General features: G+C 46.8%; 1 protein-coding gene across 2 annotated transcripts; it reads right to left on the reverse strand.

Annotated features, from left to right (window-relative positions):
- Positions 1-266: 266 nt before the first annotated feature.
- METRNL (meteorin like, glial cell differentiation regulator) lies at positions 267-23,632 on the reverse strand. 2 transcript variants are annotated; one of them, XM_071763900.1, is made up of 5 exons: positions 23,397-23,632; positions 21,119-21,159; positions 17,367-17,755; positions 1,610-1,669; positions 267-877 (listed from the first exon to the last, which is right to left on the reverse strand). In XM_071763900.1, exons 3-5 carry the CDS (start codon positions 17,677-17,679, stop codon positions 561-563), a joined length of 690 nt encoding a protein of 229 aa, XP_071620001.1. In that variant the 5' UTR covers positions 17,680-17,755; positions 21,119-21,159; positions 23,397-23,632; the 3' UTR covers positions 267-560. The 2 variants fall into 2 exon arrangements, with proteins under 2 accessions (XP_071620001.1, XP_071620000.1); XM_071763899.1 differs by lacking the exon at positions 21,119-21,159 and having other exon boundaries at positions 23,397-23,631.

Consider the following 23,632-nt stretch of genomic DNA (forward strand, 5'->3'; position numbering starts at 1 on the left):
TGGACACAAAATTGCAGGTGGCAATTGTACATTCTTTCAAATAAAAATAAAAAAAAAAGAACACACAACACAAGGGTTTGGCTCCATAAATTTCTGTCATAAGAAACAACTTTGAATTGTACACCAAGCTTTTTACAAAGCATCAACGTTCAGATGTTTTACTGTGCTCCATCACATTCTTGGCCACTTACACAGGATATGCCATACCAAATGCTACATCAGCTTAAGACATTTTTTAAAATTAGTATTAAAAAGATAAAGGCATGTTGGCTTTCATTTGGGTTTTTTTTATTAAGACATGGGAGTTTTCTTTGTTTGTTTTCCTAAGAAAGTCACTAAAAAAATATAATAACTTAATTCATAAGGACAAGATTGGTTAAAAACCCAGCCTTGCTTGCTTGGCAGCCTTCTGAGCTCGTACCTCTGTTGCTCCCATCAGTCCCACAGCACCCCAGGGTGCAGGGGTGTCCTGCAGGGCCCCGCATCTCTCCGTGCTCTCAGTTTACATTTTTGTTCAGTTTTCACCACTAGCAGTGATCTTCGGCCGAAAAGGGGATTTTTCAATCAGGGCCAATTTCACAGGGGTTTAGCCCTTTGTCTTTTGCCTCTTTGTACATCCTTTGGAAGTCTTTGAAGCGGGGGGCACAGCCTAACCTGGCCTCCCCAAAGTGCATTCGTCCCGTGAACAGGAAATCTCCGTCTCCTGGTTTCACCCCACACTCCAGCAGGGTCTTTATTTGTCCTCTCCAGTTCCCATTCTCCCCCGTCAGCTGAAAGACTTTGCTCTTCTGCCTGTACAGTTTGTTGACACCGACGTGAATTGTGGATTCCTGCTCTTCTGCCGTGTTGGTTACATCCTGAATGGAGCCTCTGATCACTGGAAAGAAGGAGAGGATGTAAGGAAGAGAGAACCCAAACCCCTCTGGAAGAACCAGCTCCAAACTCAGACTCAAGCAACCAGGCAGCTCAGGGGCAACTGATTTCACTCCAGCAGCCCCTGTTGTGGTCCTTTGTTATTTTTAGAGCTGATGATCCCAGTAATCTCCAGCATATATCTACAGGCATTTGTTACAGTTTTTGTAAAGGGCACTCCCACACTCAAAACACAAGAAAAATGACACCAGAAAAACAGCAATCATGATAAAGAGCTCTATCGGCAAGATGCATGCTGACCACGTGCTGCCAGTCCTTCAGCCACTACAGATACCAGCTGATATTAATTTCCCCTTTAAAAAGAGAAGCACAGAGAATAATTGAAACTTTTGGTCTTTCATCAGCAGTCTATTTTAAGGCAGCAAGTACAGGCTTCTCCGAGATGCACCCAAATCTTTGAACTTTTACTTCAGCTGTGGTTGCTGGGTCATTCTCTGTCCACCCTGGGAACATGCCAGCCAAGCACAGGGTTTTGAGGTCCTTCACATTATGTTCTGCTCCCTCTCCTCTACACACAGCCCCTGTTTTATTTAGTGGGTATTTTATTTGTTATTTTATTTGTGATGTATTTACTGCTGGAACGCCACATGTGAGAGGGTGTCCATCAGTGCTTGTGAATGTCACACTCAAGTGAGGAACCCTGAGGGGAGAAGGGAGGGGTGAGGCAACAACTCACCAAAATCACTAGTGCAGACAGCCAAGAGGACTTCTGTGTCACTGCATGGTCGGCAGGGAGCTGGAGAGAAAGCATCAGAGTTAGCAAAGGATTAGACAACAGTAAATAAATAAAACAGTATTTAAATTAATCAAAAACGGGTCACACACACAGAGGGACAAGTGGTAGACCTGTCAGCCACCAACAACTTGACAAGAAGTGGAGGCCAACCCTAGCTCCCCAGGGATTTTTGTACATAAGCAGGAATATGGATCCTTTTAAGGCTCCTGCTGGGATATATTATCTAGCAAACACCCCACACACTTCTGCACAATATCTTTTGATACCGGGCACATTTGCAGCGTGCTCTGCTGTGAATTCAAAGCTCTGGTGAAGGCTTTGAACCCCATGTGCCTTCCAAACTCCGTGGCAAAGCTGCTTTCTTACAGTTTCTACGAGGGGTTGTTGGGCTATTTCACAAGCCATTTAGCCTATCACCACATCAAAGATGCAGGAGGTTATGGAGTGGGGGAGGCAAGGAAGGGAGGAATGAAAACCCCAGCACATGAGGCGTCTGAGGGCGTCGAGGCAAAGCGGAAACTTGAGCCCGGATCCGCTGGAGCTGGAGCAGCACAAAGACCATTTCCTGTACTGCTGGAAACATTTGGGTATCTGCACTAATCTAATCAATGCAAGAATGTGGCTCCTCTTTGTACTCAGCCAGCTATTTCTGAGGAGAAGGTACTGTACTTGCAGTACAGATGTTTTAATAATACCCTATTGAGTTCAGGAATTTGCTTGCTATCAGGGTCTGCCCTGCCCGGCGATGCTAATTAACTCTGTCCCCTGGCAGCCCAAGGATCAGAGCCCGGGGCTTTCATTCCGTGGCATCTCGGAGAGAAATGAAACCCCACCAAGCCTGCAGGATGGCAGAAAGAGGCTGCAGCAAAGGCTCCTGCTGGAGAGGAGGGGAAGAAGCGTTGGAGCTGGAGCAGAATTCCTCCCACAGTCCGTGATCAAACTTCAAGCCAAAGCTACCCCGCTCCTCCCCACCCCCAAAAAATATCCAGTTTTGAACCTCGACATCTGAAAACATTTAGTTACCAGATTCCCAAAAAGTCACACCCTTCCTCTCACCCCCGCCTGCCTCCCCGAGGAGTTCACATCCACCCATTGCACGCAGGAGTAGATTTAAAGCAGTCTAAACAAGGAGTAGCTGGTGCCTACAACACTCTCAGCTCTTGGCCTGCCCCCGTTAGACACCACAAACCATTCTTTAACCTAAGACATGACACATCTCTTATTTTTTCCAAGGTCCCAGGAAGGCAGTGATCCAGAAAGAAGGATTATTGAACCAAATCCACCAGATTTGCTCCAGTCAGATGATTAATGCACAGTGTAACACGCTCTTTAATAGGATTACAGAGAAGGTAAAACTCACATTTCTGGGCAGGGACATTTGAAGGAATAATTCAAGAAGGGTAAAAAGCACCAGAAGAAGAGGCAAGGAATAGGCAAAATAGTTTTGCTAAAGCATCTGGATGAACTGGGCATTTCTATTTAGTTGAATCTGAACAGCTCCAGGGCCTTTACCACAAGTCAGCCTTTACCACCCTTCTTTCCTCTGCTTACCACATTCACCTTTCATTTCTGGAAAATTTGGAAACTGTTTAATATAATAAACACAGAGCCAGGAAAACCTGAGCATAATTGGAGGACTTCAATAAATTCAGTCTAAAGACATTCTAATTTCTAGACTCGAGAGATTTTGATTAGCAGCTATGCCAAGCAGCCACATTGCATCTGACAAAAAAAAAAAATAATTTATATACATAACATCCTACTATGGAGCCATTTCATTCATGGCACCCACCAAATTCACCCAGGACCAATGCCCCTCTTCCCCAGCTTCTCCCTGCCCAAAGCAGGACCTGAGTTGGAATGGCCAAAAGCTTTAAGCTATAAACCCACAGGAAACCTACAGCATTTTCATTCTGAGAAAAGCCCTACAACAAAGAAAAAGTGATGAACACCCTCAGAATCCACAGCTGGATTTCAGACATTTTGTTCTGCAAAGATCTAATCATAAAAAGACATTTCAGCCTTTTTGAGTGAAAACAGCCTTGGTTTAGACCAGACATCTCTGTAGTTCATCCAACCCCATCAGAAAATTGAAAAAACCAAAATGACTAAGGCATTTTTGTTCCCAAAAGGAGAGCAACACAAGCAACTACATTAAAGATGAAAAACAAAATATTTAAATACTTAAAAGCAGTTCCTTTCATTTAAATAGACTGACACTATAATAAATCAAATGCACAAATCTCCACATATACACAGAACCAAATCACTTTAATTGTGGACTCTAGGCAAAACCCTGCATCTTTTTCCAATGCAAAAGGAAATCAAAAGTGCTCAGCATAGCTCACACCAGATCATTACTCAAAACCTCCTTCAGATCCATGCTGACTCACAGCAGTTTGGTGGCATGCAAGCTTATTAAACAAACCATTTACCACCACCCATTGCTGCAACACCAGACATGTGAAGAACAGAAATCCTCCTCCTGTGGAACAGCTCCCACATCTGCATTCACAGAGTATCAAATATATCTTGCAAGTGGCAAAACCAAGGTATGCAAGCCCAGATGGAAAGCAAGTTGTGAAGGATTACTGCTGAGGTAAATGGAGCATTAAAAAGCAAATAATGTTCACTCACTACAACCAAAGGCTCATTCCTATAGTCTCATAAAAGAAACACAATCCGTAGGAGGAGACAAGGACTATACTTTCTTTGGAATCAGATTCATCAGGAATCTGTGTGTTTATGCCACAAACTGCTGATTTTTTGCTGCAGTTGGGCACTTGCTCCAGGATGTGGCAGTGGGTGCTCACCTCCACCAGTGGGTCAGGACAACACACACCTCAGGCTATTATAGGAAGCATCCTCATAACTATAAAAAGAAACCCAAAAAAAGCACTTCCCTCATGCACAGCAAGTGGAGATGTTCATTTTCTGGGGCAATGGGCCCAGTCACCAGACAGGATGGTTGTGTTTGCTGGATGCCCTACTCCCTGGGGATGGCTAAAGGGCTGGCCAGGTTCTCACATCCAAAACCAAGCCTTGGAACTTGAAACAACAACATCAACGTCAGCTGCTCTAATTCCTTTAAACTTGATAAGCCAAAGAGCCTTAATTCACACAGCAGCAGGAGAAGGGTGGGGGAAGAAAAAAAAAAACAAAACACCAAAAAAAAACCAGAGAGAGAGAAAAGCAAGGTTTTATTGAAAGCCTCCAAAGCCCAGATGCCTATAACTCTATAACTCAGCTCCACCAGCGGTGGCATAAAGCCTGCATTGTGCCTGCATTGTGCACGTCGGCTGCCGACTCTCCTGGGAATGCCTTTGATGGATTCTGACAGTATCCTGACCTGAAGTAACCTGAGGCAGCCCTCTCTCCCTCCAGTGCCTCCCAAGGCCTCTCTGTTCACCTCCCCGCAGAGGAGATGTAATTACACCATTCCTCACAGCCCAGCAGTCATGTCCCAGCTGCTTTGAGCGATTTGCCCTCTGAACCTGGTGTCACCGAGGGGGAGGTGGTGACACTAACAAGAGACTCCACTTGTTGGCCAACAGCTTTGTCCTCACCACGGGGAAGCAGAAACACTGGGGAAGGGAGAGGGAGGTGCCCTGAGGAGATGCCATGAGCTCGGGAAGGTCCCAGCTCAGCCAGCACCCGAGATTGGAGTCATCTCGAAAGGATCTCCCCCAGTATTGGGGATGGATTTCAGGGCACCTTCAGTGCTGCAATTCAGTGGGAGTCCCCTCTGCCTCGAGAGCTGTGGGGAGGTGTTCCCATCTTCACCCCACTCCAGTCCTTCCTCCTTTGCTTTACAACATTTCTAGCCTCTGGAAGTAGGAGGTTATTGGAAGGGCCATTACCATGGCTTAGGATGACAGCTCCCTGCAGGACACATTCAAGATGAGATGTTCTGGTTCCAGCTGCAGACATCATAGAAACCACATTAATGGGTCTGATCTTTTGAAATGTTTGTGTTTCAACAGCCACCCATGGGTTCAACTGACCTCACCTTACCCCAGAACCAGCTGCCAACCCGTAAGAAAGAAGCCTCCTCTGACACCCTGCATTTTCTCAACACACTCCACAACCTCATCCCTATCAAGATTCGACAGAGCAGGCTGCAGATCCCTCCACGCTGTCCCAAAACCCCACTTACTGAGCCCAAAAGACCTTCTCCATCCACCCTACACCTCTGGGTAGGCTCTGCTGAAGCATCCATCCCTGCTGCTGCAGCAGGCAGAGGAGGGAGGCAGCCTCTCAGCAGAAGTGAGGATGCTCAGCACAAAATTATTGCTGAAACTTGGGGTACCCAGGAATGCCCTGAGGTGAGGTGGGGGGGTGAGGGGGGAGGGAACCATCGAGCTGCTTGATCTGGGCTTTTTGTTTCCCTGGCATAAATCACCCACACCTTTGTCTTTCTGAATAAGCCTTTGAAGAGTAATCAGAACTTTTAAGTACCAAAAGCTACTGAGGCAGCCCAGGCAGGGTTGGGGTATTATTTTTTTTTTTTGGTAGTTCTAGGTTTGAATTTTTAGGATTAAAATAAGTAGGCTCAGCAGGAGACATTCAAATGGGTCTTGTCACAGCCCAGGTTGATTTCAGCTGAACCAACCCCAGGTGCAGCACCACAGGCTGGACCAGTCTGGGGACACAGCAGAGCTGTCCCCAGATGAAAGCTCTCAGCTTGACATCAGCATTGGTTACTATAGAACAACAACAAAAAAAACCACCCACACCCTTCAAATTCTTGCTGGCAGTTCTGTAACTGCAGCCATCCCGGAAAGGGCATCACAGGATGAGTCTCCTTCCTGGAAACACAGAGTGCAGACTTCTGAGCAGATTATAAAAATAGAGGTGCAGTTCCTCCAATGATGGTGCATTTCTCAGCCAGTTTTTGAGCCCTAAGCAGAAATGACTGTGTCAACCAACTACTGGATCAGTGGAGCTGGGAGAAGAGTTTAAGGGCAAAGACCATATGAACAAGAAAAAAAACTGGGAAAAAAAAAAAAAACAAAAACTTGCCCCAATCCTGCTTTGACTAATTAAAAAGTGGAATAAATCCTTGCTCTTATTTCTTTCTAAATTTGCCTGGGCTTCCTCTCTGAAGAGGCAACACTTGTAGCAGGAAACAAAGCTCTCCCAGCCCATACCCCAACACAGAGACCTTCTGTCCTTCTGAGGCGGACAAGAATTTGCCAACCACTCTGTTTTACTTTCCTCACTCCCTCAGAAAGCTCTTCCTGAGCAAGCCAAACAACATTCAGCCTCAAAACCCCCACAGCCCCCACACCAAAACACCACCTAATCAATGCACATCAGTGCCTCTGCACGTGTCAGTGCTTCTCCAGGTTACTGGGAAGGATGTGGCTGGGAGCTGAGGGGAGCATCCACAAACCTTCCTTGAGCATCACACCTGTGGCCACATGGAGGGGGCAAAATGTGGCCAGGTGAGAGGGAGCATCTCCACAGCTGGGCTGGAAGTTACTGACACCCAGAGCTCTCATCACTCTTTTGTTTTACAAGGCTTTTCTGTCCATGGATGGGGTAGGATTACACAGCTTTCTACAAGCACTGCACTTTTTCAGGAGGAAAATGCCAAGTCAGGGAGCAAAGGCAAGAGTTGGACTTGGGCTACTCCCAGCCCTTTGGCCCAATAAGCCTCAGACATGGGATCCCCAGGGATTGTGCTGCTTTGCTGAATAGGAGGTTAATGGCACAAATAACATATTGTGAGAGTTTAGGGCTCTTCTGAAGGATTCATCCCCATATTTGCTCAAAAGTTAATCTGAGCCTCTGTGCTGAGCAGAAAAGGCAGCTCAGAACAAGGAGTGTGAACAAAGACCCAAAACTCAAGGGCTCCCTTCTGGTACAGGACAAGGTGGTGATGCAGCAGCTGCACCAAAACCTCAGTGCTGCAATGGATCTTCTCCCCTGACTGTTCCACATGAAGTGGGGCTATTGGTGATTTAACCAGTTCAGAACAGAAGGTGCCAGCTCCAGCTCCTTGCCTTCACTCAGTTCCACTTTCTCATACATACAAGTTTTCCAGAAGTCACTTGGAAAATACAGACACTGGCCAAGAACAAATTAAACCTGCAAATAAGTTTAATGAAATGCAGACTTTCACATGCTATGGCATGGGTCCTGCCAAGAGAACTGAGTTAATACCACTTCCTTCCTGCAAAGAAAAAATAAAAAAGCATATTGTAACCTCACCATCAGAGATGTGATGACCTTTGTGTTCTGAGAAATGTTAAGACAAGAGCCCATTAACCAGAAATTTATCTTTTCACAGAAATGTCTTCCAAGAGGGTATTAAAGTCCTTAAGTACCAAAGACAACTATTTATGTAAGCAGTGTGAGGAAGAGATTTGGTACAAGCTCCACTCCCAACAGCTCTCAAAATGAAACTTGGCTCAGCAGAGCCACGTAAGGATCCTCTGGGGTTGCAGAGCCAATGGCTCTTTGCTGTTCCAAGATGCAGCACCCATTCTAACAAATGAGCTGAAGGGTCAGCTGGAAACACAAACAGACATTTGTTTAAAAATAATTTTAAAATTAATGAGAAAAACCAACAGAGCAGTTTTTATTCCAGCAGCATCAGACACTATTAAATTCTACTTCCAAGAGTTTTGTCAGCTCAGGAGAAATTCTGAGCAATGTCATATCTTCAAGATACTTCTTCCTGTCCCACCACCTCTGGGCTGCTTATTGCTGCTCCATCAGGAAAAAATCATGCCTGTCCCAAACACTGCCTCCTTCCCTTCCCTGCCTCCCCTCCAGCCATGTGCAGCCAGCAGCCACAGCTCCAGCTCCATCACCACCCTGACCCTGGCCACAGCCACAGCTCCATCTCCATCACCACCACAACCCTCTCTCCCCCTCCACCCTTTCAGTCCCAGGGCAGCAATCCCAGAGCAGTGCTGGGCTTTGGGCTCCCATGGCTGCCCTGCCAAAACCTCAGTCCTGGGGTGGGCAGCAATGTCATGGTAACAAGGACTGGTGCCAGCTCCCAGCCAAGCCCCTACACTTACCCATTGCATCACCAGCACTAGAAAATCCTCAGCTACAGTCCAGCCTGCAATGTATCATGTCCAAAAAAGCCCAGCTCAGCAGATCAACATTTCAGTTAAATTCCTCCTGTCTGAAGTGCAGCAGCAAGGAGAGATCCCAGCAAGCAAGAAAAGTCTCTTCTCTGCAACTGTGGGAGTCCACATTTCCACACAAAAAGCCTTTGTGATCACCTGCCATGACTTTGCTTTCCCTCTCCCCGTCTTAAATGCGATTAAAGAGAAAAGCAGGCAGCAAGGAAACTGCTGGGAATTCCTCCTTCTCTGTGTGCACAAGACACAAACATAAAGCCATAAAGATTGCATCTATTTGTTCATCTCACAGAAAACTCCTCTCTCCTTCCTTCAACCCACCACTGCTGCCCGAGGGGGAGTAGGAATGGGAAGCAGTGGGCAGGGTGAGGATGGCCAAGCTGCTGGAACTCAGAGGTGACTCCAGGCAGCTGAAGGACTCTGGTGTCCTCTGAGCTCACAGGGAAGGGCTGGGGCAGAACCTCCCTCCTGGCTGCCCTGCGAGAGCCACCAGCACAGGGAGCTGCCCTGTGCACACATCCTGCCCACCCACCACCCCAGAGGGCAGGACCATGGCAAGGAGTGCTCCTGACTCAGAATCCAGAAGGACTGCACAGCTCTGGGGATGGAGCTTCCCACTGCCAGGGCCAGAGGAGCCAGAACCAGGCTGGACACCTGCCAGGAGCACAAACCTGCCCTCCTCCAGGGTCCTGCCCCATTAATGCCTCCTACTAAGCAGGGAATAGAATTAAGTAACAAGTGGCTGGTTAAAGTTAAACCATGAGAGTGGGGAAATGACAGATCAAAGATTAAGAGAGTCCTAAAAGGGGGTGGGGGGAAGCAGCACTCACAGTCACACAGGTCCTTTTTGGTGTGTGGGAGAGCTCTAAAGGAACAAGGCCAGTTTTTATTTTAAAACCACATTTATTTGATCAGCCCATTCTTGAGGGGGAGACTGTGGAAGGGCACAGTCTCACAGAGAGATCTTCAGTGGTGTAACATTGTTCAGTTAACTCCCAAAAAGTTACTGAAAGTTTTCCATTTGTAACAGGGAAAGCTTTGAGATCTCTACACATCTTTTTACAAAAGAGCCCACATTTCTTTGTCATCTGAAGATCACCCACCAGTTCTACATAAGCCTGGACTTTTTTCTCTTTTTTTCTTTTCTCCTTAAACCTCTCACCCCCACTTCCACACAGATGAAGTTGGTGTCAAGCTGCTAACAGGTCTGGTGGGGCAGAGGTGCATCCTATACAAACAGGAGCCATCCCATGGGGGAAGGTTAAGGCACTGGAAAGCCAGGCCAGGCTCCATGTGCACAGCCCAGCACTGACCATCACTGCCAGTTCCTCAGCAGCAGGGCTGGGAGCCAGAAAGGACAAAGCAAAACACCAGAGATTGTTGTAGGAGTCATTGCAGAAAGATACCCCAGGAGGTGTCCATGCAACCCCAACAAAACAGCCCTTCCACAGACTTAAATCAGCAGAAGCTGCTGCTGGGTCCCAGCTGTGTCCTGAGGCAGCAACTTTCCTCACCCCGTGTTCACCCCCCAAGCTCAGATTTAGCACATCACAGCTTTGGGGCTGGGGTGGCTTCTAAGGATCCGTGCAGTATTACAGGGTGTATTTTCTGGCTTCTGCAACTGATTAGGGTGAAAGAGATTTTCTGTCCTGCAAAGCAAGGCCCTATCACAGGAAAAACTTTGGCCCGTGTTTCAGTGAGTTCCTTATTTATTCCTTGGGGAAGGTGGGGGGCGGGAAGAGGAATGCGGTTCCCCCGCCCTCCCATCCCTCCTTTAGCTACAGCCTCAGGAATTAGCAAACTAAACAGTTTTGCAGAGCAAGCACAGAGCATTATTAAAGACTGCCAAGCAACTCCGTTGGATTGCAAATCTGTTTGCAGGACCATCTTCTGCAATACATAAAGGTCAGAGCAAAGCAGAGCCCCAGCTGCCCGGACAATACACCTGACTGCTTATTGGGTTTGACTGCCCACTGAGTTGAGAAATAAGCTACCAGCATTCATGGCCAGTCTAGCAAAAATAAGCTATTTTCTTACCCCCTCTCCCCTGCAGCTGTGTATTTATCACTCCAGTTCCATTGTCACCTTCTCTGCCCACTGCAAAACCAGCTACTGTCCTGGCAACATCAAAGGACAAGCAGGGCCAGCTTGGTTTCTTTTTAAGAAGGAGAAATCAAATTAGGCCATCCCTCCAACTTCTTTTTTTTTTTTAGGTGAAGACTTCTCTGTTCAACGTTTCTCCCCTTATTGAAGCTCAGATCCCCAAAACATTGGCCCTGCTCAAGTGAAGAGCATGTACATTCCCCAGGCATCAGAACCACACCTTGAAATCTTTGCACAGTGGAAGAAACCCAAAAACTTTGCTCTCCCAACTCTTCCCCCCCCCCCCCCCCCCCCCAGTCAATCACTCACTGCAGTTCTGACCACTTTCTGCACATGAACAATTAAGGGCAGGTTTCCAGCTCCTCAGAATTAATCCCACTCCAGGCTCTGTTACCCAGCAGCCAGCCTGACCACTTTACATGTTGACCCACAACGCTGGGAATGCCCTCAAAAATGACCTTAAAATGCGTGGGGTTTCTGTTTTTGTTTGGTTCTTTTTTTTTTTTTTTTTTAAAAAAAAAAAAAAAATGCAGTTTAATCTTTCCTTTAAAGTTACTTTGTACCGAATTTTGTATTACTGTTGTATTACTGTTTACCATGGGAAAAGCCCTGAAAGTTACTACCACAATTGGGTGAGCACACAAAAAACTCTTCAGAAAATCAAGTGTCCTGAGGCAGCAGGGTCAGAATGGTGCCTTATCAGGCCAGTAATTGAAGTCTATTTCCAACAGCATTTAGGGCTCTTCTCTGGTTTTCTCTAAAAAGGTCAACAGCAAATTTTAAGAGGGAGAAAAAGCAAATAAAGCAGCAGCAAACCTTTACCTTCCCTTATAGCACCTTACAGACACACAGAACAGAGCAGGTCCCTGAGCTTGGCTTCACTCCTGCATTTCACCAGCAAATCCCACTGGGAGGAGCACGATACCCATTCTGTTCTGCTGTGCAAACCAGCCCAGACCCTGCTCAGATATGTTTGGGTTTTTTCCCTAACAGCGTTTAACCCCCAGAGGGGGTTTATCCCATGCAGAAAACTGGGGGTACCAGGACACAGATCCCCACCACCCCAGCACCCAGTGCTGCTCCCACCACTGCCACAACAACATTTCTGTTGGGCACGGGGGATCAAGTGGAACCTGTGCTAAGCATAAAGGTTGTGGGGAACTTCAGTTTCAGTGTTCCAAGTGCCTCTTTCCAGCACCAGACAGACAGCAATTTCCACACTGGGAATGCCCTGGCAGAGAGCAGGCACAGCAGAGGATTCCTCCTCACCCACTGGATGTTTCCACTCCAGAAAGAAGTGGAAAAATACACCAGCACATCTGCTGCTTCATGCTACAAAGCTTAGCAGCACCTAGAGCCTTCAAGAAATAATTTTTAAAATACATAAATAAAATAAATAGATATTTGGGAGCAGCAGATTATGAGCCCATGAGCTGCTGACACCACCACTCTGGGAGAAAACCTGCAGAGATATGGGGCCCCACCTCTGCCAAACCCAAACTGCACTGTCAAAAGTTATCAGAGGTGCTTCTCAAAGCCTTTTGTTAGTAGAAACACTGGCATAGCCCAAATATTCACGAGCTCTCTTGATTTCCAATCTACTTTCTCAGACCAGTGCATTAACAGCATACAGGAAATAGCTGAATCCTGTTCTTTAGCAGTTAACTGGATTTATCCAGTGTTGCCTTGTTTTTCAGGTACCCACGTGAGTGCTCTACCTCCTGTCTGGAAATAGTCTCAGCCAGGTACCCAGCATTAATAAAGAAAACACAGAAAATTGTTACCAGAAGCTGCACTAAGCAGGTAGATGCCATCAAGATAAAGAGGCATTTTTGTTAAAGTTTGACTTCTTCACTCCACAAAGGCGGGTGGGTAATGAAAGGGCTTTCAGTTTACCTCCTGAGCTCTAACAACCAAATTACAGACATCCCCATGAGCCTGCAATGGGAAAAGCAAACTGCTCAGCTCACATAAAGCCAGATCCAGAGCTTGGAAACAGCACCCTCAAAACACAGAGTTCAGGTAACAAAATAAAGATCGTTTGGTGGGAGGGGAGGAGGAGGACTGACCTTCCTCTCCAAAACATTTGGTCAAACCTACAGATTATTGTTTCAGATAAATTGAGCCGAAGCTGAAGAATTTTAAAAAAAACAAATTACTCTGAAGGGACATCAGACTTTTTATAGGAATTTAATCCAAGCACCTTGCTGTGGTGCAAGACAGACTGAGAGCAGGCACATGCTCCACTAGAGCTGAGAAGCTCATCTGGGTCAAACATCTTCTGAAAACTTTATGGCCAAACAAGACTTTCACCAAAACCTCCATCTAACTTGCCACTATAGCAGAGATTTTTTTCCAGTGCAAGCAGAAATGATTAGAATCAGCAGAATTCAACAACCTGAGCAAGTTCTGCTGCTTCTCAAGTGGCCTCGGGCCAAAATGTCACAGTGCCTCAGTTCTTCAGCTGGGCAAACACCAAGGCTTCAGAGCTGAAGTTAATGGAGCATCAGTGTGGATGGGAATTAGATAGGAGTTCAGTCAAAACCTAATCTGAAATCAGCAGCACTTTCAGTCACCCAGCAGCTCGGGTATCAAGAAGAGAATGCACCCATCAAGATGTCTGTATGGTCAAGGTGTTTTTTCTTAGGGACTACTCACTCCCATAAAATTGTGACAATCCCTGTAGCATCCCTTGCCTTCACTCCCTATCGCAGCTTAAGGAACTACAAACACTCAGAAATACATATTTTGCTGGTTACTACCAGAGCAAAAGCCATCCCACACTGAGTTTCAGCAAACTGAATTACAATATACCAGTGAGCAGCAAATACTTCCTACAGCTAGGGAAGCCTTAGGAGAATGTGATAAGGCAGACTCAGCCAATAAAAGAGTTAAACCCCAAAAATCTGTAAAACTGCAAGAGTGCACTGTGTCATTCAACCTTCCCAAGAAAAGGGGGAAGCCAATTCAGAACCTGTGCAGGTTTTCTACTGAATTATTTGCTAGACTCTGATTAAGTGGGAAAGAATGACTGTAAGCTAATAAAACTTGAGGTTTTCTAATTAAACCACGGGCACCCTGCCAAAGCATTGCTGATTTGTTGATGCACCCTGCAATGTCAGGACTCTGAGGACACAACAGGTCATTAAAGTATTAAACAGATGACTTACACTCTTTAATCAGAGCTGGGATGCCAGGTTAGGAAGAGAGAGTAAACTCAAGGGCAGAGTACAGTAATTATCATCAGGAAACAAACACAGCATTTAGGGAAAGGCAAGAGAAGTTGTTAGCAAGTGGTTATTGCACAAGGAAAGGGCAGGATTACTGAGTCCCACACCTGGGTCTTTTACAAGAGTCATTTCCCCCACTGCACAGTTGCAAGAAAATAATGCAACATTTGTGACTCCAGCAGACAACGGGCTGCAGCCCGGAGCAAACCCAGGAGGTGTCTGAGCCTCCTCTGCCCGCACATCTCAGCCCCATCCAACAGCATCTCACATCCCTCACCCCTCCCCACCTCCTGCCAGCTCCAAACTCCCTCCAACTCCAGCTCAGAGAGGAACCAGCTCCTTTTCCTGGGTGCAACAGCCAAAACGTGGCAAGCCACGATTGAGACCAAGGCACATAAGGATGGTTGAAGAGAAACGCAGAATTTTAAATCCAGCTGTCGGCCACTTTAAGGTAAGTACTTGCCTCTGGCTGGAGCTTCCTTTCCGAGGAAGAAGTCAGCAGTGATTTCAGGCAACTGACTGTAAAACTTTCCCTCCAAATAGCTCAGTGAAGTGCATTTATTTGGAGGTTTCATAGAAAAAAACAAAGTAACTACAGGAAAGGTCCACAAACTGCTAAGAGTCCCAAATATATTGCTCTATAGAAGCCTCACAAGGCAGCTATCTGGCAGTTTCCCCAGACATATAGATATTTATAGGAGAATAAAAGTGCTCATCTGACTGAGTAGTGGAAAGAATCATGTCTAGCATTTTCATCATGTCTTCACCCCCAGCCACCCCTCCCCAGAGTCTGAGGATCCAAAAAAAGGCAAGAGAAATAATTTAAAATACAATAGAGATCCCTAGTTTGCCCTGAAGGCTCTGGTGATGAACTATTAAAAAGCTTCTTCTGTCCAAACAAGACACATGGAGCGTGAAGCAGATAGCCTACCACATTGTTGTACAAGACAGCACTGAAATTCAACCAGTGTCTGTTACAGCTGAAAATACAGCAGTCATAGAAAAAGTGATTTAATATGCCTATCAAAGGGGAAGGCTGTAATTGGATTCAGTCCTCCATTTGACTTCTGAAAGCCTCCAAAAAAACTCCCATCAGCTCTAAAAATCTCCAAGATTTTATGTGAAATGAAGAGCACCCATTCAGTCTGTGCTGGCTTGTGGTGTGCCAGCAGCAGCTCCTCCTGACTTTGGCAAAGCTTGGGAGAAAGCTTATCTCTGTGCAAACTGAACACCAGTAGTAAGTAGAATAAGTAAATAGCATAATTTCTTGCATATTATCTTACTAATGTGTAAGAGCAATTTCAACTTTTGGGGGGGAAAAAAAAAAAAAAAGGACTTTTCTTGGTAAGTGGAAGGGAAGGGACTTGTCACCAGGCTGCCTGTGTCTCCATCCTCACAGCCTATCAAAGAAAGAAGCACTAAATCTGGAACATTCTCCAAATAACTGATTAAACAATGTATTTAATGTCTTCTGCAATGGAATTTTACCACATAGCCAACATTCTGCACAGAATATTCATCTTTGCAGAACTGATCTTTCTGGGACAGCAGCCCTGCAGCAGATCCCCTGCAGAAGCAGAGCAGGCTGCTGAAAATGCCCAACCCTCGACGTTAAGCAACAAGTCGCATTTGCAGCCGAAGTGAAAAGAACACCCTAAATATTTTAATATTAGTGTTTATGGTTATTTGTTTTAATAGCAAACACGCCATCTGTCAGCTATTGGGGTTACTGCATCAGCCCTCAGCCCCGCTGACTTCACAGCTGCTCATCCCCGTCCCACCGGGATCTGTACCCAAAACCAGTTGAATCTGAACTGGTGTGCAAAGAGGGCAGCGAGTGGGCGCAGCCAGAGAGCCACAGAGCCCCAGCCCTGGCTGGAAGGGAGCCAGGGGAGAGGAGAGGAGGGGACTCAAGATCTGCAGCCGCTGATCCCAAGGAAGGGCTGAGGGATGCGATGGCTCCGAGCTGCAGCTGCAGTTTAATCAGCCACACCGCTGCTTATCAAGTACCATCCCAGGCATTCGGCATCCCCACCGCAGGATCCAGGCAGCCTACCCACGGTGTTCCAGGGTTTTACCCCGGGCCAAGTCACCTCCCGTGTGCTGGGAGGACTCCTCTCCCCAGCTCCGGGGCTGCCTTCACTCGCTACCATTTCAAAAGAGAAATCTGACTGCTATCGGGGCCTCCCCACTTAAAATACCGAAACCTTGAAAGCTCCCTTGTCATTCGGGACAAACTACCCAGGTCTGCTATTCCTCGGGCTATTCTGGAAACCTCCCTTCCTTGGTTTCGGGGGTAAAAGCTAGAGGCAATTCTGAATGGAGGAGATGCATGAACCAGATACCACCTGCCTAAAGAGAATTTCCCCTACCCGGCTGTCACCCCCCATAAGTGCTGTTTTTTCTTCTTCTCAAACTGTCTAATTGGTTTGCATAATTAGGTTACACCTAGAGCTATTGTTCCCAAACTGCAGTTAGCTCACTATTTAGTATCAGGCTTTACAGGCTCGTAAGCTCCTTCACAGTTTAACCACCCCTCCCCTTCCTACAAGTTTTTCCTTGGCTTGGAACTCCTCCCTACAAAACTTGGTTTTTTTAATGGTTAAGAGAGAGACAACAGCAGCACTTGTATTCTCATAGTGTGGAGGAGCTCTGCCATGGCACAGGAATGCTCAAGAGAGTGTAATAAGCAGAGCTGAGGAAGGAACACACCGTTTTCCTTGGTTTTTTGTTGGGGGTTTGTTGGGTTTTTTTAAGGAAAAAAAAAAAAACCACGCAATAATTAGGTCAGCAAGTAACAGTAGTCCAGAGGAAAAAAAATAAAACAACGGAAAAGGAGTTCCTCCTTGTTTAAATGTTTATTATTCAAAACATGCAGCACGGTCTTAAAAACTGAGTAAAAAAGTAGTTAGAAAGCTGTTAGCGTGAGGCTCGGGAGCCCAGTTCACCCTGGAGTTCACTGCAGGGTAAAGCCAGCTCCTCTGATTCACCCCACGCCTGCAAGGGGAGAGCTGTTCACAACACAGCCCTTTAAAAAAGCATTAGGAATTCAGCCTATACTACCGGCTTTAAAAAAACAACAAAACAACACATTAAAAAAATCAAATCAATCAATCCTTCCGCAATAGCCTGCTTATAAAACATGACCTTAAAAGCACATGAAATCCAGACCCAAACACTTTCCCACTCACTCACTCTCTCTGCCATCTGTTATGCATCCAATACAGTATGTGAAAATATGACCAATATCCCAGAACTCACCAGAAACTGTGTGCAAATCAGATGCAATCCCCTTGTTCATCAATTCGTACTGGAAACCTGTGATCTTCCTGCTAATGTCCTGCTGGGGAGTGGCCTCAACAAAGAGCCCCCCCTGCTCGTAGCCAAAGCAATAGACTTTACTGGGGCTGCGATCTCCATCTCGGACCAAGAGTTTCAGTTCTCCAGTTTTTTCCAAATAAATATTTGCTCCTGCAGAGTTCTTGAAGGGCTTTATGCAAACAGTCAAATGCTTGTAAGAGGCAGGTGAAGTGTTGGGTCGTAGGTTGACTATGAGTGCTCCCGTGGGATACATCCACTCGATAGCCCCTTCAGAGCAGCGGAGGTAGACCTGTTCAACATCCTTCTTGTGAGACTCGTGAGTTAAGCCACTGGGGGAAGGCAGAAAGAGAAAGTTAGAGAAGAGACAATATTGTGACTGGCATAACCTCAGACCTTCAAAGACACACATTGACAAACTTGGGAAACCTGTGAAAGTGTTGAAAATCAACCCATCCAGCTCGGCAGCAGACAGCAGGACTTGTCTCTTACCACCTTAATATTATGGGACACTTCTAAATCAGCTCCCAAAAGTGTCAAGCCACTAGTAATTGACTTCAGAATTAAATAAGATCTAAGCACACGATCAAAAGCAATTACATTACTACAGCCTCAGTAACTGCCCATCAGCTGAGCTGTGGCAAATGATTTGGTGCATGCTAAGTAAAACACATACGCCTCAACTCCCTTCCTGGTGGCTTAAATCATCACCTTCTCCAGCCTCACAGATTGGTCTCCACCTGTTTCCAAGCACTTTGTTCCCCTTCCAAGTCTATATTCCCAATGGATCTGAAACTGGGAGGGATGCCAAGCTTACCCTGTGAACTGGAGCAAAGGGATGCTCTGGGTGCTGCTGATACCCTCTGTCCCAGTCTCCAAACTGGGAGGTAAGGAGAAGAGAGAAGACAGTGCAGTCACTGCCCAGTCATAGCTGTAGAAGCAGTGAACTATGCTGCTTTCTTTGGTATCTGTACAGTGCTCCCCTACTTCTGCCTTATATGAGGTTTAAGTTCAACTTAGCATTTTACTGCCCAGCTACAGGTGTTCAGTTAAGAAAAAAAAAAAAAAAAAAAAAAAGAATGGCCAGTAACTGTCACAGAAAGCCACCCTGGGTTCTGTGTCCTTACCCAGCAACGTGGCAAAAAATTAACTCCCAAGAGCCATTTTGAGGGCTGGTGATCACAGAGATGGGACAGGAGAGCAACATGGGGGTCCCAGGGCCAGCTGCCAGACAGAGGAGAGCAAATTGTCACACTGGAGCAGGCTGACCAGTAAATCCTCATGACTTGCTTGCCCATTGAGGACAGCTCTGAACAACTCTGTCTGGACCAACCCCACGGGCTCTTTACCCAAAGCACTAATAGGACATTGCAAAAGGAAAAACTAGTGGGAAGGCTGGTTTATTGGTTATAGCAGTGGGGCCATAAGGCAAAAAATCCTTTGGTGCCAGTCCCTGTCCTGTCACAAACCTATTATGGGAGTATGAGCCAGTCACTCCATCACCAAGCTTGTTTCTCCTCCTACGCCTTGTGTACCAGTTCCCAAACGTAAGCATCTTTTATTCTGTGCCTGTAGAGCACCACCCTTTGACACAGCTCACAGGTCTCTTTTGCAGTATTTTAGAGAAGGTTTAAAACATTCCCACTTGCAGGCAGGAGGAAAAAAGTAAAAAAGATGAAGTGACTCGTCTGAGGCTACACAGTAAATCTGTGGCAAAGAAGATATTTTAGTAAAGCACAAGAAATGACACCAAGCTCTCGTTTCTCAACAGAAATCTCCAAACACACAGAGTTCCCCCCCCCAAAGACAAATTCAGGTGCTGAACAGGGTTTAAATTCAAGTCAGCATTTAGAAAGTAACAAGAAGCCATGTGTAAAAGAAGGGGAGAAAAAAAACATATGGTTTGCATTTACTGTTGATGTGACTCATTATTGTGAGTGTCAGTGTGACCCACTTGATAGAGGTTACATGAGGAAGCTCAGAAAAAGAAGTCATATTTAATAACAATAGTGCCTGCAAACATGTGCTTTTGAATAGTCTTGAAAGCCACATCAAGGACACAGAGGAGGAGAAAAGAGGGACAAGTTTTTTGACCTTTAGTCTCTTGCCCTCTAATTCAGTAGTATTTAACACATGCAGGAAACTTCACTTTCAATGGGATATTTCAAGTTGACTGTAAATCCACATCTGGCCCACAAAATCACTTTTCACCACAGCATGCTCATGATGCCATTCAACAGCAAGCCCAGAAGTCTGTTTATGTGCAAGCAGTGACTTAGTAAAATTAAAGACTGTAAAGCTTAGACCTCAGCAAAGGGGCAAAAAGCTGCCCTCACACATTACTTGTTCCTACTCAAGGCACCAAAACAAGCTGCAAAGGTTTTGCAGGACTCACACAGGCAAATTCCACCCTGAAGCCTGAGTGTTTAAACAGGAGGAAGCTACCAGGAGCAAAACTCTGAACTCATGTAGTGAAACTGCTGTTGCAAGTGATCCCAACAGCACTGAGGCAGTGAATTTCTGCCAGAGAAAAAAGCCTTAACACTCATTTTGTTCAAACGTTCATGCTGTTCAAACAAAAAACAGGGTGGACTCTGAAATTATCTTCTGAAAGCCAATTATATCCCACAGGCAAGAGTGATGCCATTAGACAGATACATCAAGCAAAGTACCTGTAACGCACTAAGCCTTGTAATAAAGGATGACTCAAAAGTTAAGCAGATTTCAAAATACCTGCTCACCTTACTTAACAGCAACCACCATCATCCAGTAAAACCTGTTGCTTTGCTTTCTGTCCAAATGACATGTCACCACGCTGAGAGACTGTTTAATGTCATGTTAGTTCTTACTAGCTAATCACCAGACACACAATGTCCACAAAATAATGGAGGCCCAGGAGCACTTTTTTTTTTTTTTTCCAAGATACTTAAAGTTTCTTGGGGTTTCTTTGTGTATGTGGCAAGAAGACAGGGCAGCTGTTTCATAGTTACAGTGATGAATAAGCCATCCATCTTCCCTTTCAAATCTGTGCTGTTTATTGGGACTTACTTCTACAGGTACTATTTCCTCATACCAGTCCACAAGAACATCCTGAATCACTGCATTTGTCTCCTCACTCTTTCTACCTTTCTGTTTTCAGCCACCCACCTCTGTCTGCCCTGAAAGACCTATTACTGGATGGATGCAGTGAGCTGTTACGCTGCAACATGCAACAGGTGCTATTCAAAGAAAAAGGGAGCAGGAGGAATAGTCACACTATCCATCTTATCTATTTATTTATTTATTCTATTACAGATACTCTGAAGAGCTCTAGAAGCCATGTCCTCTCAGCACCCCTCAGTGAATGCAGAGGAACTTTTGTTCCCAATTTGGGGTATCTGGTTAAGGATGAGAAGCTTGAGAGCATCCAAATTTCCCCAGAGCAGTGCAGAGGCCACCCCTGATGGACATGAGCAGCCACATCAGAGCACCAACAGCTTCCAGTCAAACCCACCAGACCAGCATGATCTCAGCATGTCAATGAAGCACTTTTGCCCAAAGCACTGAGAGGTCATTGCAGTACGAAAACCTGAAGTTACAGCCAGAACAAGAACCAGACAGCATTGTGAAGCTTCTGCTTCCTTCTGGACAGAGCTTTCCTAGAAGTTCTCTGCCAAGCTTTTTATTAAGATGCTGCTATGGCCTGTTGAGTGTACCTGAACTGCAGGTGCCAAGCTGTGCATTGCTTCAGATTTCCCTGGAAGGGAAAGGAGTTCCTATATGAATCCTAGCGAAGTTCTTCACACTACTCAGGGATACAAGCTTATCCCTTCTCAACAAGGTAATGGAAAAAAAAATAATAATATTCAGAGCATTCTACTCCTAAGATCCTTGCTGTTAATACATGTATATAAAGGTGAGAAAACACCCTCAGGTTTACTGTAGGCTGCCAGTACAAGACAACCTAGAACTTCTCTGTGGGAAGAAAGACTACATCTTGGCATCTGGTATCTTTAACAGTTAAGGTAAAAAATACCACATGACTCCAAACTGTTATATTCCACAGAGAAAGTCCTTTCTGTGGAGCTATTAATATCCACAGCAAAATATTTAATTAGATGGTATTTACTGGTACATCAAATTACCTTTCTTAACTGCTAGTCTTTTAGGACAAAGCAGATGATACTTAGAGGCCTTGGGACTGTCAGCATTTCTGACAACATCTGTTTGCTGCCAGTGAGGCCAAAGCCAGCCTGGTTTACCTTACCCCCTCCCAAGACTCCTGATCCACCTGGACTCCAGGACTCTCAGAGAAGTGAAACCACCCAGACTGAACTGAGTGTGCAAGGTGCCAGCTCTTCCCTCCCTGTGCTCCAACAGCATCATCACAAATCTGACATCACTTTGGCTCACCAGGACAACAACAGGCAAGTGAGTCCAAGATTGCATCACCACTTCACCCCAAACTCAGATACAGAAAATGTTTCACTTTTCCCCTCCCCACCAAGCATCACCCTTTTAGTTGGTGAGTTGGTACTCAAGGCATTGCTTCCCTGCTCAGGTGACACAGGTGGTCACTGCTTGCTCCAAGAAAACGGGACAAAAATAACCAAACAGGAAAAGATTACAGTGGTTTGTAATCAGTCTTTTAAAAACAGGAATTATTACCAGGGGGTAAGGTCCAGGTGAGTATATGCAGTGAGGATACTTAGGGATGAAAGCAGGTACAGCTCTGGTGGAGGGGAATGGTTGCTAAAAGGGTGTTAGGAGTTTGCCATAGAACTAATAGGCTTGGTTGCCATCAAACAGACCTTCCTTTAAGTGGATTCATTGGGATTAAGTACACACCAATTGTCAAGAGTCAAAAAAAGTTTAAAAAAAAATGCCAAGCGTCTGCATGTTTCAGACAGTAACAATTAAGAAATTATTATGCTGGAAGTCAATCCAGCTGTTTCCCCTCTTTGAATTCTTCCTACTCCAAAATACCCTACTGATAAAAGCTGGCCAAACTTTATTTCAAACAAAATCAGATTTCAGCAGAATACTACACTCAAAACGTTTTACTCTCCAAGTACAGAAACCCTGCCTCAGCAACACTTGCTAGCAGAATTGCTTTTTAAAAGTCTGAACAGCGGAGGAGGTCACAGACCCAACCACATACGTTCAACTTATTACAAGCAATTAAAGGAAAGATAATTTGGGAGATAAACACTTGAGAACTGAAGAGCTTTCACAACCGGCGCAATTAGAATAAATCAGGAGTGAGGCCGCTGTGCCAGTGCCTGCTTACAGGGATCAGCATCATCTCCGACGGACGAAGTGCGGGATAACTTCCCGGGGCAGGGAGTGACTCCAGGGGCTGCAGCCCCGAGTGGCGGGACGCTGGGAGGAGGAGAGCTGGGAGGGCTGGGAGGGCTGGGAGAGCGGGGCTCGGCGGCCCTCGCCGCGGCGGGAGCGCTCCGCAGGTGCAGCGCATCCCGGGGCCGGGCCCGGCGGAGGGGGATGCCGGGGGAAAGCCCCGAGGGCGGCGAAGACGGAGTCCGCTCGGTCCCTTTGAGTCCCCGGGCGCGGCCGCCGCCCCCGCGGAGCGCTGGGGGCCGCGGGAAGATGGTCGCGGGGAGAAACTTCTCCGTAGCGGACTTGGCACCGCCCTCCTCCTCCTCCTCCTCCTCCTCCCATCCCACCGAGCCGCGCTGCCGGGCAGAGGGGAGCCCAGCCCGCTCTGGCCCCTCCATCCCTCCCCCTCTCCGGGGGCCGCTGCCCCGCGTCTCTCCGCGCCCCGCTCCCCGCAGGCACAGCCGCCCCGCAGCCCCGACTCTCGGCCGAGGGCCGCCCCGCTTCCCCGAGCCCCGTCCGCGCATCCCAGCGCCGCTCCGCAGCGGGCGGGCTCTCCCTTTTGTTTTCGGCACCAACTTTTTCTCCCGACGGAGATGGACGTGGCAGCTCCCGCCGTGTCCTCCCCCCGTCCCCAGCCCGGCGGGGGTCTCTGCTCACCTCCCTTTCCAGTTGCACAGGTCGCTGGAGTACTGAGCCGCGGCTCCGCCGCCCAGCAGCAGCCGCAGCCCCAGGAGCAGCGGCAGGAGCCCGGCGGCCGGGGCGCTCCGCATGGTCCCCCCCGGCCCGGTGCCAACGCGGTGCAGGAGGAGCGGAGCGACTGGGTGAGCCCGGGGCTCGCCTACATGGTGAGCGGAGCAGCTACCCCATGCCCGGCTCCCCGCCCTGCCGCTTCG

The sequence above is a fragment of the Heliangelus exortis genome, chromosome 20, assembly GCF_036169615.1.
Source record: "Heliangelus exortis chromosome 20, bHelExo1.hap1, whole genome shotgun sequence".
NCBI lineage: Eukaryota > Metazoa > Chordata > Aves > Apodiformes > Trochilidae > Heliangelus > Heliangelus exortis.